This window comes from Eublepharis macularius, chromosome 13, assembly GCF_028583425.1.
Source record: "Eublepharis macularius isolate TG4126 chromosome 13, MPM_Emac_v1.0, whole genome shotgun sequence".
Taxonomy (NCBI): domain Eukaryota; kingdom Metazoa; phylum Chordata; class Lepidosauria; order Squamata; family Eublepharidae; genus Eublepharis; species Eublepharis macularius.
The window spans coordinates 65440591-65456716 of NC_072802.1; the positions used below are offsets into that span (position 1 = coordinate 65440591).

Sequence of the window (16126 nt, forward strand, 5' to 3'; positions counted from 1 at the left end):
AAAATTGAAACATGCTATTTTAACAGCATAAGTTGCATAATCTAGGGCATATGAAGTTATGTTAATTGACGCAGCTAAGGAATTTAAAACTATAAATGCCTTCGTTCTCTACAAGCAAAACTAGAAATATTCCAATACCAAAGCAAGAAAGAGTTGCAAACTGCTGTACGGTATGCTATCTTATCATTCACTGGGGGAAAAAACCATAGGATTGGTGCTCTCCAAAATTTCCATTGAGAAATTAAAAAATCATTCATGCCATATATTTTGAATGAGTAAAACTTTATCTTCAAAAGCATTTGTTCATTTCCAAGAAAAAAAATTAATAGAAGGGTCCCCCACCCCCCACCCCGCCATGCTCTCCAAATCTCTCAGTTTTCCTCTGGAATATTTTTTTGAGTTCTTGGGACAAACATCCCCTTCCCTTGATTTCTTCCCATTTTTTCCAGGTCTTCAGATCTCTATGCCCGCTTGTCTCTTTCACTATTACAAACGACCAAATGCTCATCTCTGCCTGGTTGTGGAAAGTCTGTCGACTTTTTTAACCAACCCATCCTCCTGCGCCTTTCTCTGTACATGTGTATTTTAAATCCACATGGAACCGTCACTGTGTGATCTAGGGGTGAATAATGTAGCAAACCCAGTTGAAAGACACCAAGAGAATTTATAAAAGGCAACCCACTTCTCCAGCTTATACTTTCGTCTATATTTTGAATAAAAACTCAGATCTAGCTTTAAGCAGCAAAGAACGCAAAAATGTGTTCTTTTAAGCACTATTGTATGCAAGATACAGAATCCAGCAATGTGCAGTGTTTATTGACCAGAAAGTTGGGCAAAGGGAAAAAGAAAAAGACAAAATTGTATAACATATCTCAAAAAGCATCAAAAAATAGTGGCACAGTACAACTAATCAAAAGAGAAATTATCCCTGCTAATAAAGTCACTCCCTTTAACAAAATTCATAGGTGCAAGGCACCCCCCCCAAATTATCTACCCCCCCCTTTCATGCTGTTGGCTCTTCTGCAGTTGTAGTATGATACAGCTATCCCTCCTTAGCTGATTGTTTTATGGACTTTGCTGCCCTCAGAATTAAATTCTCAGACCTTTAGAAGGTCAGGAAGCCACACCCCCTGAACAGCTGGGGGCTGCCACTCCCCAGACTAAACACAGCGGTGCCAGTTCCTTTATCTCCCTGCTCTTGTGACCTTGAGCTTGGAATCACTTGACTTATGCAGAAGAGCCCCTGATCCAGATCATAGAATCACAGAGTTGGAATGGACCTCCAGGGTCATTTAGTCCAGCTCCCTGCCCAATGGAGGAAATTCACAACTACCTCCCTCCTCCCTCCTCACATGCCCAGTGACCCCCTGCTCCATGCCCAGAAGATGGCAAAACACGTCAGGATCTCTAGCCAAACTGGCCTGGGGAAAATTGCTACCTGACCCCAAGGTGGCGATCGGCATTGCCCTAGACATGTATGAAGGGGCCACGAGAACTAAGCACTGATGTAACCCTTCCTGCCCTCCCTCTCATGATCTGCCTAGGTTCACAGAATAAGCATTGCTGTCAGAGGGCCATCTAGCCTCTGCTTAAAAACCTCCAAAGAAGGAGAGCCCACCACCTCCCAAGGAAGCCTGTTCCACTGAGGGACCGCTCTAGCTGTCAGGAAGTTCTTCCTAACGTTTAGCCGAAAACTCTTTTTGATGTCAACTGATTCTGTGAACCTCTGTTTCTGGGAGAAGGGATTGACAGATACCTACCTGCGCTCTGCCTTAGAGGGAAAACTGAACGAAAATTATGCACTCCCAATTGTTTCTATTTACAGGGGGTTCTATTTCTGGCGTTCACTCTTGATTAATCCCTGCCCTTATTTTTGCATTTGGCAAAGATGTAGGGGAGGTCCAGGGCTTTTTTTCTGGGAAAAGAGGTGGCGGAACTCAGTGGTGGAGCTCAGGACCGCACGATGATGTCACTTTGGGTCAGCTGGAACGGGGGGGGGGGTTTAAAGTTTAAATCACCCTCAGTGAAAATGGTCACATGGCCGGTGGCCCCGCCCCCTGATCTCTGTCTGGAGATCAGGGGCGGGGCCACGAGCCATGTGACCATTTTCAAGAGGTGCCGGAACTCCGTTCCACCGCGTTCCCGCTGAAAAAAAAGCCCTAGGGAGGCCATTGAAGATTATTTTTGTTTGGAGAAGTTGCTAACCACTGTTCTTCAAGGTTCATCTGTCCCTTGGGCTTCAGGAGGTTAAATCTTTGCATGGTGGGAGAGACATCTTGTTTCTAGCATGTATCCATGTAATGCATGTATATGAACACTAAGGCGTCACACTGCACAGCTTGCTGTTTCTCATGTTGTTGGGACTCATTTTGAACACATCATAAGACAATCCTGTTTCTCCGGGATGCATTTTACCTTGAGAGCAAACATCTTGGCTTTTCAAAGAGTGCAGGGCAGGCTGTTGCATAAGTATAGCAGCAATTTATAAAGGGAAGGAGGGGCGTGGCTGTAAATCCTTGGTATACGAATAGGGTTGTTACAATTGCATCCCTTTCTGTTAAATAGTGTATACCATAAGAATTTTCTTTCTCCTTCTGATGAAGGTCTGTCTAGTCTTCTGTTTCCAACGCTGGTGAGACAGATGCCTCTGAGAAGTCCACAAGCAGGCTACGGAGTGATGGCTCATCCCCTTTTGAACTTCAGCATCTGGTCAACAGATGTATGTAATGCGTTGACACGTAGCAATTCTGTTTAGCCAGCACATCGAATAGCTGTTGATCTGTCCTCTAAGGCTGTCTCTTGTCATCATTTAAAATCCATCTCAGAACTAAACAGACAAGCAGAAGTCCCATGGGATGCATCTGCTGCTGTCCAGTTCATGCCCGAGATGGAACGGTGAGGCATAGAGCCAAACTAAAAGTGACGTCTTACACAGGTTGGACACTAGTCGGCTTCCCTCAAGTTTTGATGGGAAATGTAGGCATCCTGGTCTTGCAGCTGTAATGGAGAGCCAAGCTGTAAAACCAGGGCGCCAACATTTCCCATCAAAACTTGAGGGAAGCCGACTAGTGTCCAACCTGTGTAAGACGTCACTTGTAGTTTGGCTCTCAGAGTCTTGATGTACCCGGGAGGCAGAGGAGCTGTCCGTCCGAGTAACGATCAGGATCCAGAAAGAGTAGGGGAGCTGTCCATCTAGGTTAGAACGATGAAAGAAAGAACCTCCCAGGAAAAGTTACTGTACCAGGAACTACCAAAGAGCTTTCTAGTTGGACTTGCGGCTGCTTTTCTTTCCTGGTTCAATTGTGGAGCCGATTGTGGCTGTCCTTAACTATGCTTTGATAGGCTATGTTGAGGTAGAGGGTTACATGGGACTTATTGAGATGGTTGCTTCTGGGCCCCTGAGAAGGGTCCTTGAGAGATATGAGCAGGGCTATATGCTACTCTGTCAGGCACTGTCTGCTGTACTGTCTGCTGATGTAGACATGCACCTACTTGGGAGTTTCCACATTGCTAAACATGCCATGTGAATTAGTTACGCTTTATTGCAGAAAGATTTCATCTCTGTGCTTGGTTTTGTGCTCCCCCCCCCCCAAAATACCTTTTATGCTTCTGTAACCTATTATATTTCTTTCATGGGGTGTCCAAACTGCTGCTCACTATTGCATTTTACTCGATGAATGTACTAGCGGTTGATTATATTGTACTAGCTTGATATCCGTGCTTCACTATGGTATTTAACTACTTTAAATCCAGTTATAATACTTATGGGTATGTAACGTTTTGTAGTTAGTGGTTTTTTTGGGGGGGGGGTTTGAATTGGCAACCCAATTGAACTTTTAGAGGAAGATTGGGCTGTGCATTTTACCTCAGGACACATTCAATGACTCCCAGTGTGGGGGGTGAGGACCAATCAGACTGCATACGCAGATGATCTCTGTGTTCCAGCTGTCTCTGGGGGGCGGGGATGAGGTGTGGAATGTTGTGAACCTCTATCAGCCCACATATGCAAATGACTTTGAGAGGCTGGCCCAATCAGGGAAGAGTGGCCGAGCTGGCAGAGACAGAGGCACAAGCAGGCAGCAGCCTGCTAGCCACACAGGGAAGCTGTTTCACATTTTATCCCTTTTTACTGCCTTAGGGGGTGAATGTCTTAAAATCCCTTCTTAGTGTGTATTTATATCATGAAAGGAAGGTTCTCCCAAAATTTCATGTTTCTAGGTCCAGGAGTTTGGGCTGGGCATTGATGAGTCAGTCAGGATACTTGTTTTTATATGTATAGATTTTCACTGGCACTGGTAATCTGCCTTGGATCTCAATAAGAAAGGTGAACTATAAATAAATAAGAAAACAAACCAATACAAAATAACATGACAATACATAGCATAGTAAAGGTCTCCTTTTCCTGGTCTAGAAGTTACTGAGGATGCATTGTCTCTGAAAACAGCAGTCCAGAGACTCTCATCTTCCTTCCATGTGGTGAAGGAGAGTGCCCTCAAGTCATAGCTGACTTATGGCGACCCCCGTAAGGCAAGAGGCTAACAGAGGTGGTTTGCCATTGCCTGGCTCTGCAACCCTGGTCTTCATTGGAGGTCTTCTGTACAATTACTAACCAAGGCCGACCCTGCTTCTGAGATCTGATGAGATCAGGCTTACCTGGGCTATCCAGGTAAACCTTCCTCCCATAATGCCTAGTAAAATGAAAATGCTGGATGTCAAGGCACTGCATAGAAGAGTTTTCCTTCCCACTGCCAGTGGCAGCCAAGAACTGCAGTAGAGCACTGCATGATTTGATGGCAAGCACGCCATGTGTGATAGGAAACAGGGAAGGAGTAGACCCAAATCTACCACTTTTCAGGACAGCCATGCACAGTTCTGCGGTAGCAGCTCTTACCACATCTTGTACTACTCATAAATAAATATAACATTATGTGGCTCATTAAGCAGTCCGAGGCACACGGAATCTCCCTAGGAATCCGAGACAGGTCGGTGTGCTGAGCCGTCAGCTTTTCCTCTTCACATACCAGTGGTCTGGAGACGACGAAAAGAGACTGCCTGGAGTAGCAGTGCCTGGTAGAGCCGTTCTTCATGCTTGGAGTCACCAGGGCTGTTTCCAGGGGATAGGAGTGGTGGCCAAGAATGCCAAGATTTATCAGCCAGTTGGCCTTACTGCAGTCTTTTAGGGCTTTAATTATGCAGGCCTTTAGAGCGAACATAAACAGAGCACAAAGGGATGTCATAAACTCTGCTGGCAGTGCAGAACATAAGAAAGGAACATTAACTAAAAAAAAAAATACTGCTTGCCTAAGGTGCCCCTCTCCTTCCTCCCACTTCTGCGCATCACGATGTCCACAACCCTGTCTGCGCCATGGTTATGTAAAGGAACACATGGAGAATGGGGAAGAAGAATCACAGCAGCGAGCTCTGCCCTGACTGTTAAACATTCCCTTGAATGATGCATACATGGACCCCTCTATCTGTACAATTTTGTATGTCATCAGGAATCCTGTCCTGATTATGTGGACAGAGTGTAGGCTGGTACAGTTCTCTGCCCATACTCATCCTCAAAACAACCCCATGGAATAGGTTATGTTCCAAGCTAGCGAGTCAGATGAAGCCCACCCTGCAATGGCTGATCCATTTGTTAAATCTACGCTTATGTGGGTGGGTGGGGGTTGATTTTCAGAGCAAAGGTAAGCACCTTGTGACTTACCTTGATTCCCTCCCGTGCTCGCCTAATTCCGATGCTCGCCTGATTCCACTACCAAGTGAAAAATACACCAGGGAGGTGTAGTAACAAGCAGTAAGCAAGGGGGAAGGATTCACTGGGATCATTCCTCTCACTTGCACACCTCATTTGCTTTAAAATGGGAAAACCTCACCCCAGTGTCTGACCCAGATTTAACGCAGTCTTTTTACTAGTGTGGCTTCTTTGGATTGGAGACCTTTGGATCCTGCTTTCCCGAAGTCCGACACGTTATCAGCTGCCCCACCGCTGTCTGCATTATCCAGCCATGATTTTCTCTTTTTTTAAATGAAAAAAGGGGACGGGATCCAGTGACCTGCATCAAGGAATTAGATTGGCGCTGCCGTTCTCCTTTTACAGGCTCTTTCCGTTTCTGCAAACTTTAGTTCTGCTGTTGATGGAAAAGGGCAAGGAGCTTTGCAAACTGTGGCATGTGGAGCTAGAAAGAGAGTACTTCTTTTCAAATTCTGGTTGCAGTGAAGCAGTAGAAGATTTGGGGATGAAAAGCCAAGGGCCAGAGGGGTCCACTAACCCGTTTCCAAACTAGGGGAAGAGTGAATTTTTTCTGTTCCTTTTTTTTATTATTAGATTTTTTCCCTTGCCAATGATTTTGGTCTTCCATTTTGAACTGTAGGCTTTGTCGGTGCAGTTTACAAGGTTTTTGTTTTTAACAAACACATAATTAATACTAATTTCATTTAAATCATTTATTAACACACAAGTAGAATGGAAACTGTGCACCTTTTATGGAGAAAGCATGACTGAAATGGGGACTTTCAAAATTGTCCTTTACCCTCCCTCCCTGCAGCCCCTTCTTTTAGTTGCGTATCTAGACTTTGATACAAGAAATTATGCTGGTGGGGCGGGCAAGGTTTGAGAGGAACGGCATTCAAGGGAATGAAAGACTACTTTGATCCCAAACTATCCAGAGGAGTCTTCTTTCTGCATCTCTGCAGGATTCCCTGCAGTGGATCTGTCCCCTCCAGTCATCCTCTGGATCTTAATATAAGAGCCACATAGAATAAACGTCAGATGTTTGAGAGGCGCAAGACATGATGCATTGAAGTGACTTCAGATGAAGAGGTGGGTTTGGAGGAGTGTCCTGAAAGTAACATCACAGGAAGGGGTGGGTTTTGGGGGCAGTATGCTGGAAATGACATCATCAGAAGGGGTGGAGCTTAGGAAGAGCCATCACCTGACCTTTGACTTGGAAGTGAAATGACAAAAGTGATGTCACATCCTTGCTAGGTTTCACCCCCAAAGTCCCCAGGTATTTTCTGAGTCAGACCTGGCAACTCCAACATTTTTATTGAAAATATGAAAGACGTGGAAAGAAAGAAGGAAGGAAGGAAAAGGGAGGGAAAGATATGGAAAGAAAGAAGGAAAGGGAGGGAGGGAAAGACAGAAAAGAAAGGAGGGGAGGGAGGGAAGGGAGGGAGGGAAATAAACTAAAATAAAATGTATGGCCATGGTGATACTCAGAGACCACTGGGAGCCACACAATATGTCTGGAAGAGCCACATGTGGCTCCCGAGCTGCAGTTTGGCCACTGCTGCTCTGGATGATGGTTAATTCGTCCCAGTCTCTGCACTTGGCTGTAATTTTGATCATTCCCAGTTAGATTAATTACTTGTCCCCACAGAAGATACATTCACCTCAAAGACTCAGAAGAGTTAGGTTCTTTTGCAGTAGAACAATCCTTACTCTCCACGCTAAAAGCAACCTTTTTTACATGTAAGAGCAAAGTAGACCTCCAGTTTCAATTCAGACAACTGTGCACTTAAGCGATCAAAAATCCGGGAAACAAAGGTGGCCCTTCTTGCTTCTTCAGTGAACGTACCAGGGAGTGGGATTTCTCTCATTGTCCCTTAATATGCTCAGGTGACTACATCGACAGAGCATTCTGGGCACATAATTGAAAGCTTGACATGAGTAAACGTGTACAGCTCCATGTGCACCTTTGGGCGGATGATGGGGGGGGGGGCTGAGCCAAGCACCGTAGTCCTCCTTCACCCTCAACATTCACCCTGCGTGTGAATTCTGTGTGAATAGGGTTTGGTAAGGAGAAAATGAGCAGGCACTGTGTATACTCCTGGGGAGGAAGAACAGAGATAGAAATGCCGCAAAACAATCATTTAAAAAGAGGATCGGGGATCCTTTGGTCCAGAATTTGAAGTATTTTCTGTGCAATTGAAACTGTTGGTGGGTTTAGAGTGATAAAATGCTCAATTTGGAGTTGCACGGGGTTCTGGGTTAACTCATTAGCTCGCTTGATTAACGTGCCGTCAGCAATTGCGCGCGACCTTGTCCTTGTTTCACATCTCTTATAAAAAAAATCACTAAAGTAAAACCGGGAGTAACAGACTGCAGCTCGCAACTGAAACTACTATGGCCATAGTTTCTTCTATCGATTTGTTTAGTACAGATAAATTTTTATATTTCTCCAAGGAATTCAAGGTAATCTGCTTGGGGAATGGGTTAGAATGACTGAGCAAGCTTCATAGCTCTGTAATAATTCGAACCCCGAGCTCCCTGGCCCACATCTAATGCTATCTGTTCCAATACACCAGCTCGCCTTTGTGAAGCTACTGTGACAATTTTTTATCGACAGCCAAAGATGGCACCTTGCGCAGATTAAACAACAGCAAGGGAGTCTTTACAGGGCAAAGATATTTGTTTCTGCCAACCCAGGGAGCTGGCAGTGGAGGCTGGGCAGCAGTATCACATGGTTATTATCACATGATATATATATCCAACTGCAGCTCTATGTTTTATGCTGTTGGTTTTGCAGGTCTGTTTGCATTTTGCGAGCTTGTTCGGTATTCAGATGCTATTCATTTGGTGTTTATATATACAATATATGCCATTTATGCATATAATGTCAAATGCCGATTTAATTACGCACAAAAAGATTAGAAGTTCATGTGTTTTATAGGAAAAATTCAGTGTAAGGAAACAGAAAATTATTCGAAAACTAGGTATCACGGAGTCAGTTTGCACGAGAGAGCAATGAAATTTTCAGATATGAATGGCAGGTATGAGGCATTTGAAACCATGTCTAATTCAGTACATTTTGACCCTGATGTTTCTTCAAGGAACTCGGAATCAGTGACCATGGTTCTCGCCTCCTCTATTGTGTTCTCACAACACCCCAGTGAGGTTAGGACAGGTTGCTAGAGAATAACTGGCCTACACTTCCCTAGGCATAGCTGGTCATTCTAACTACTACTGTTAGATTTTAGTTTTCTAAAATCTCCTTTCCTTTCTCCAGTGACGGAGAGCCGAGGGATCCTCGAGAGCATACAGAGGTTTTCCTTGCTGCCAACATACCTGCCCGTGAGTTACCATATCCACAATACAGACGTCTCCTTCTTTCTCAAAGAAGCCAACCAGGATATCATGAGGAACTCTAGCCTTCAGTCCCGGGTTGAGTCCTTCCTAATCTATAAATCCAAGAAGCCACCTATACTGAATGCGACTTATGGACCTTTTTCAATTGAACAAGTGGTTCCTCAAGACCTGTTGTCTCCTTCAAATCCATTTGGATCTACCGCCCCCAAGTTCTCCTTCAACTGGAAGCTGAAGGCATACATCATGAACAACAAAATCTACCCAAGTCGGCCAAAAGTCCAGATTTTGTTTTACATCATCGGGCGGGACTGGGATGATTACAGTGTTAGCGAAAGATTGCCTTGCTTACGGGTCTTTGCTTTTCGAGAAACAAGAGAAGTCCGAGGCAGCTGTAGGTTGAAAGGGGACCTGGGGTTGTGCGTGGCGGAGTTGGAACTTCTTCCCAGCTGGTTCAACCCGCCCACGGTGGTGGCTGGCCGTAAGAAACTCCTGAATCAGTTGGAAGGGAGTCCTGTGGAACTTTACTATGCTATCCAGCAGGGAGAGGACAAAGGGGATTGCGCTAAGGGGAACCAGAGAAAAAATAACGGGATCAGACCTGGACGCAATGATATCGATGAATCAGGGCCACCCTTGCAAAGGATTGGGACTGTTTTCCTTTACCAAAGTCCTGCCAGCCCTTCCTTGAGTGAAATGAGGCTGGATAGTAACATAGCAATCCTGTATATACCAAAGACGGTGAAACAAGGGGATGTGTTGACCTTTGTGGTGACCATTGCTAAGAACTCAACGGAGGACCAGTTCACATTAAGGTAAGGCAAGAGCCCAGATGATTCAGAGTTTGTATCTGTGATAAGCCTTCGGGAGAAACTATTGAGCATTTCGTCTTTCCCTGTGTAATTTATTCGGATCTGAGAAGAACATTTCTGGATCCTCATTTGAATAAGAAACTTGTTCGCTCTTCTAACTCCCATTTAATGACTCTGTTAGCGGACCTGGATTTTAATACAATATTGGATGTGTGTAAATGTATAGCTGCTGCAATTAAATGTTCTTTGCTTTGAATGAATATTGAACAGCAATAACTTTTTAGTCATATTGCTGTTTTTAATGTATATTGAATAGCAATGACTTTTCGATGATATTGCTGTCTTTTTCTGGTCAGCCTATTGGCTTTAAGACCTAAACGGGATAAGGATAAGGCAAGAGCCCAGGTGGATGTGCTCTCCAAAATTCTCCTGTATGAGTTCTGATGTAAAGTATTCTCTGAACGCTTGAATACTTGCTATGAAGGTCCGCCAGATTGCTGATATCTCTGTTTCAGATCTTCTGATATATTGGTTCCACTGTTTGGCTTTTGCAGTGCATATGCAGAGACTATTCAGTCATTGACTCATAGAGCAAGATTCAGATCCAGTAGCATCTTGAAGACCAACTAGATTTCCAGGGTATGAGCTTCTGAGAGTCAGAGCTCCCTTCATTATCTAACGAAGGGATCTCTGACTCTCAAAAGCTCATACCCTGGAAATCTAGTTGGTCTTTAAGGTGCTGCTGGACCCGAATCTTGCTCATCTACTACAGACGAACACAGCTACCCATCTGAAACTAACTCATGATAGAAATGGATAAAATGGAATTTCATTCTTGATGGTATTTGATGGTTGGCATGCAGTGGTATTTAGCATACTGTTGACATGCAGTAGTAACTAGAGTTTGATAACTAATGTTGTATGGGAAGAAGGATCTTAGTATTTGAGGGAAAATCCATGACTCAGAGCAGAACCACAAGTGACAAAAGGCACAGATTGGACACTTGCCTGCTTCCCTCAAGTTTTGATGGGAAATGTAGGCATCCTGGTCTTGCAGCTTGGCTCTCCAACTGCTGTCCAACGGACTTTTCAACTGTCACTTGTCCAGCATTCCGCCAAGCTGCCTACATTTCCCATCAAAACTTGAGGGAAGCAGACAAGTGTCCAATCTGTGCCTTTTGTCACTTGTGGTTCTGCTCTCAGTGATAGAGCCCATGTGTTATATGTAGGAAGTCCCAGGTTCAAGTTTCTCCGATTAAAGGATCTTATGAAAGATCTTTCTTTGCCTGAGATCTTGGAGAGCCACTGCCAGTCAGCATGGTCAAGTCTGAAGAAGATAGGTCAGTGGTCTGACTTCGGTGCAAGGTAGTGTCATATATCCATGGGATTTAGGGGTGGTGCCATAGCTCAATGGAAGAGCCCGTTCTTTTACGCAGGGATTCCAGGTTCATTCCCATTGATACGTCACAGTGGGAGACGGCTTCATATATTCAGTATCTGATCAGATTTGATAGATGACATACAATAGTATTTAAACACTGACAGCTTGTGAGATCCCATATTTGAAAGCTGTCAAAGCACAAGATGCTAAAAAGCTCTCAAATTTTGGAATGTGAGGTTCAGATTTCCCGTTTGAACGGCAAATGTTTTAGTCAGAATTTAAAGCTGAACGGTAAAAACTGAAAATGTTCGTATACTCGCCAACACCTGAACTCTAGTTCTTCAGATTTCATTAGTTGAATTGTGGGGCTCTGGAAGTTACTTTATGAAAAAGGAATGAAATTAACTCAGTTTTCAGGCCGGGAATCTTCAGGTGGAGATTCTTCAACCTCTCTGCCCTGGTTAACAAAAACATGCTTCTTTAACGTGTCGCATTCTCTCCTGTCCCCACAATAATATCTTTTTCATGTAATTCTGTCCAGCACAGTTTAATCCAGACTGCCTCCAAAGAGCAATAGACATAATTCTTCCCTTTATCCTCACCACCGTCCTATAGATTAGACTGAGAGAATGTTGATTAGGCCAAGGTCACCCCATGAACTTCATGGCTTAGTGGGCATATGGGCCAGGGACTCGTTCCTGCCCTTCCTTTATGATGTTTGAGTCTTAGAGCCAAGCTACAAGTGACGCCTTACACAGGTTGGACACTTGTCAGCTTCCCTCAAGTTTTGATGGGAAATGTAGGCATCCTGGTTTTACAGCTTGGCTCTCCATTACAGCTGCAAGACCAGGATGCCTACATTTCCCATCAAAACTTGAGGGAAGCTGACAAGTGTCCAACCTGTGTCAGGCGTCACTTGTAGCTTGCCTCTCAATGTGACTTCTTTGGCTGGATATGGAATGCAGAGACTATGTCCATAGAATAAACTTTGCCTCATCTTCCCCTTCCAATATTTTTTTTCTGATGCTGCCCTGAGGCGGGGGGAGTGGCCAGTGACCCCATGGTTCTTGCTTTGGGTGGTAGCATCTTGTATTGCTTGTGTGTGTGTTATGTGCCGTCAAGTCGTTTCCGACCTATGGCGACCCTATGAATGAAAGACCTCCAAAACGTTCTCTCTCTCTAACAGACCTACTCAGATCCTGCAAACTGGAGGACGTGGCTTCTTTTATTGAGTCAAGCCACCCACCTCATTTTAAGTCTTCCTCTTTTCCTGCTGCCTTCCACTTTTCCTAGCATTACTGACTTTTCCAGAGAATCTTGTCTTCTCAGGATGTGACTAAAGTACAATAGCTTTAGTCTTGTCATTTTAGCTTCTAAGTAGAATTCAGGCTTGATTTGATCTAGTACCCACTTATTTGTCTTTTTGGCTGTCCATGGTATCCGCAAAACTCTCTTCCAGCACCACATTTCAAATGAATCATTTTTTTTCCTGTTAGCTTTCTTTATCGTCCAACTTTCACATGTATTGCTTACATCTGTGCAATTTGGTCCGATTGTGGGATTTTGGAGCTAGGGAATATTTTTGAGGAGTTAAGTAGCAGTTGTGAGTTTTTAGAAAATTGCACTGTGTGTTCTACATGTGCTTTTGTTCTATCATGGAATTCAAGGCAATTGTACAGTTAGGTCCTGGGAGGGTCTCCCATCCAGATGCCCACCTGAACCTGTTGAACAAATGAGACCTCCAAGCGATGCCCTCGGACTGCACAGATTTCCTGGTTGGGATGAGTGGACCTCTGGTGACATGGTTTCTTGTGGTACAGTTGGCAATTCTGGGCTGTTCCCGAACTATATTGCCAGGGTGCACTACTGCGTGGTGAGAAATAAAATATTTAGTGGAAGACTAATGTGAGCCTAAAACATCTCTGCCGATTGGGGGCAAGTAATTCTGTATCTCTGAATCGAGCACTGACCCCTACTAGTAGAGATGCCTGAGACGAGGCTGCCTGTGGCAACACTGGATGTCACTGCTGTGAGCTTACTTCTTTTCATTCATCTGCAGCCCCAGACATGCTGAAGGAATATTGTCTCCATTGGACCTGGGTAACAATTCTTTCATGTTTAATTTTTTTTTTCTTGTGTAAGATTAAGCCGTGACACCAGTTTTCATTTAGAAAGGATCAGCAATCAGAAGTCTGGGAAACATTTTTCCAGTTACCCCATTTATGTGTTGAGGAACAGTATATTTGAAACCTGTTTGTCGCTGTTGCAGCAACAGCAGTTTTGAAGTCTGTCCGTGTCTTCATAAAACCTCATTGGTTCCCAGGGTGCAGAAGAGGGCGGTAATTCCCTTCCTGGTATGTTTGCAAATGGTATGTTGCAGAAAACAGGTAGGCAAGTATTTGTCATGCATTATTAAGTTCTGAAATCACCTGCTTGAATTCGTTTCTAGCAGTATTTAAGTAATGAATGATTACACCAAAGCCGCCTCCCCTAGCATAACTGTCTATATCAAAGGATCCAGACTGAAAACTCCACTCAGCCTTTTTTTGAATTGAGCCCTTGTAGGTTTTTAGCCGGTTTCCTTGGTGGTTTCATCTATTTCCACAAACCTCTGTGCCTAGATTCTAAAATACAACCCAGGGCAAAACTTGATGTGACCCAAGAGATCCTTGGTTATCATTCCCTGTGTGTTTTTGAAAGGCTGAAAGCTGACCAGTTCAGAATGGGGCTGTGATATTTGTAGAGAGGAGATTTAACCCTTTCCTCAAACACAGCATGCTTGCTTCTCAGCCCCCACCCTCCATGCCCAGGCTGCTATTTGCTGCACAGAGGAAAACACAGATACCCAAAGGTACATGGACATAGCGGTAGCATCAATAATGCATGCACGGAAGCTCCCTTTCACTACCACATTTACAGCATGCACCAACCATCGCAGCTGACCTCACCTAGGCACATTATGCCACCTTTTTATTTATTTTTTGAATGCTCAGAGCTGGTCTATTCCAGCCCAGTGGGAAGACCAGGCAGAGCTAGACAGCTTTCCAAAGTCAACCTGGAAAACAAAGTGTGTGTGTTACTCTAGCTTTTCTGTCTCCATGCCCACTCTGATGCTCTACATCCAAGCCATGCCCTGAATCTCATTGAGGGTACAAAGTCAAGAGACATGGACGCTGGGACCTTCTCTTGTGGGCCTGTATGAGCCACACTGCACCAGAAAGTGCTCTAGTACATCACCAAATTCAACATTTACCCCTGACCCCATGCACATGTTGTCCTGCAGAGCAAATGGCAGGTGGGGGGAGGGGGGCAGTGCAGCATGGGGAAACTGGCTCACCTCTGAGCCCCATTTTGTCTTCACAACAGCCATGTTAGGTAGGTTAGCCTGAGGAAAGTAACTCTCCTGAAGTCATCCAGTGAGTCTCATGACTGAGTGGATATTTGTACTTGAATCAAAAAGAGTCCAGTAGCACCTTTAAGACTAACCAATTTTATTGTAGCATAAGCTTTCGAGAATCACAGTTCTCTTCGTCAGATGCATGGAGGGCAGAAGGAAACTGGCCAAATATAGAGGAGGAGAGGGGGGTGGGGTAGATGCAAACAGCTCCTTCTGATATGCAGATGCAAACAGCTCCTTCTGATGTGGAGATCAGTTTGCTTCTGTAAAGGTTCAGAGGACTTAGCCGTGTTAGTCTGTAGTAGCAAAATCAAAAAGAGTCCAGCAGCACCTCCAAGACCAACCAATTCCACTGTAGCACAAGCCTTCGAGAACCACAGCTCTCCCCGCCAGATGCATCTGACAAAGAGTCTATTTGTCAGATTTGTCAGATTGAAGAGAACTGTGATTCTCGAAAGCTTATGCTACAATAAAATTGGTTAGTCTTAAAGGTGCTACTGGACTCTTTTTGATTTTGCTACTACAGACTAACACGGCTAACTCCTCTGGATATTTGTACTTGAATCTCTCATCATGTAGTTGGTCGCTCTAATCACTAGACCATACTGGCCTTTTTCATACTGGTGAATAAGAATGCATACTCAGAATACCTTTTCCTTAACTTTTTCAGGAGATCTTCTCTTGTCCTATTAAGTTGAAGTGTTTTGGATGAACAAAAGACACAGCTTACAACTGACATCAGCCCAGCCCCGATATAGACCAACAAGAATCAAAGACTCTTAACTTTTGGTTAAAGGCGTTTTGTCCATCTCAAAGCTGTTTTTATGGCTGGTAGTAAATTTAAGGGCTCTTTGATTCTCTTTATCATCCTGAGTTGTCTTAACACCTCTTTGAGACACCCCCCCTCCCCCGTGCAGCTAATAAAAAAGAACTTCATTTCAATCACAGAGCAGTTGCTGCCTACCTGTATAGATCTTGTTTTAGAGACAACAGAGGAAGCAAACTCCGGGATGGTTTTATGAGACTGTTAAGTAAGTTTCAAGTTGGACTGCAAAGTGCAAATGGCAAATTTATTTCTATTGACCCTGCAGTTTCCTCTGTACACTTTGCATCTTTCATATTAGATTTTTTAATGCTGACTTTTCCTTTGGTCGTTTTCACTGTGGTTCAGGACGCAAATTTGGTAGAGGGTGCAAAGGAATGTTTGCTGCAGAGAAGGAAGAGAAGAGTGAATCCTAGTGAGTTTCAAAGCCCAGTCTGGGTTTTATCGAAAATCAAATTGCAAAAAATGGCCAGTGACTTTTCAGAGCACTTTCATTATTTTATTAAAAGCCATCACACCTTGAGTTCTCTACCACATTTCATGGAGCAAATCAAAGAGCTTGTGTCACAAAAAAGCATAAGCCTTAAGAACAGTAGGACCACTGGTGGCACTGGAAATAGTA

The 16126-nt window shown here is 44.1% G+C and overlaps 1 protein-coding gene across 1 annotated transcript in view; it reads left to right on the top strand.

Annotated features, from left to right (window-relative positions):
- Positions 1 to 8797: 8797 nt before the first annotated feature.
- Positions 8798 to 16126, top strand: part of LOC129341006 (transmembrane protein 132D-like) — a 440581-nt gene continuing 433252 nt past the window's right edge. The window contains exons 1-2 of the mRNA XM_054995872.1: positions 8798 to 8897; positions 9015 to 9906. Of these exons, the coding sequence (XP_054851847.1) occupies positions 8798 to 8897; positions 9015 to 9906 (992 nt within the window). The remainder of the gene's footprint in view (positions 8898 to 9014; positions 9907 to 16126) is intronic.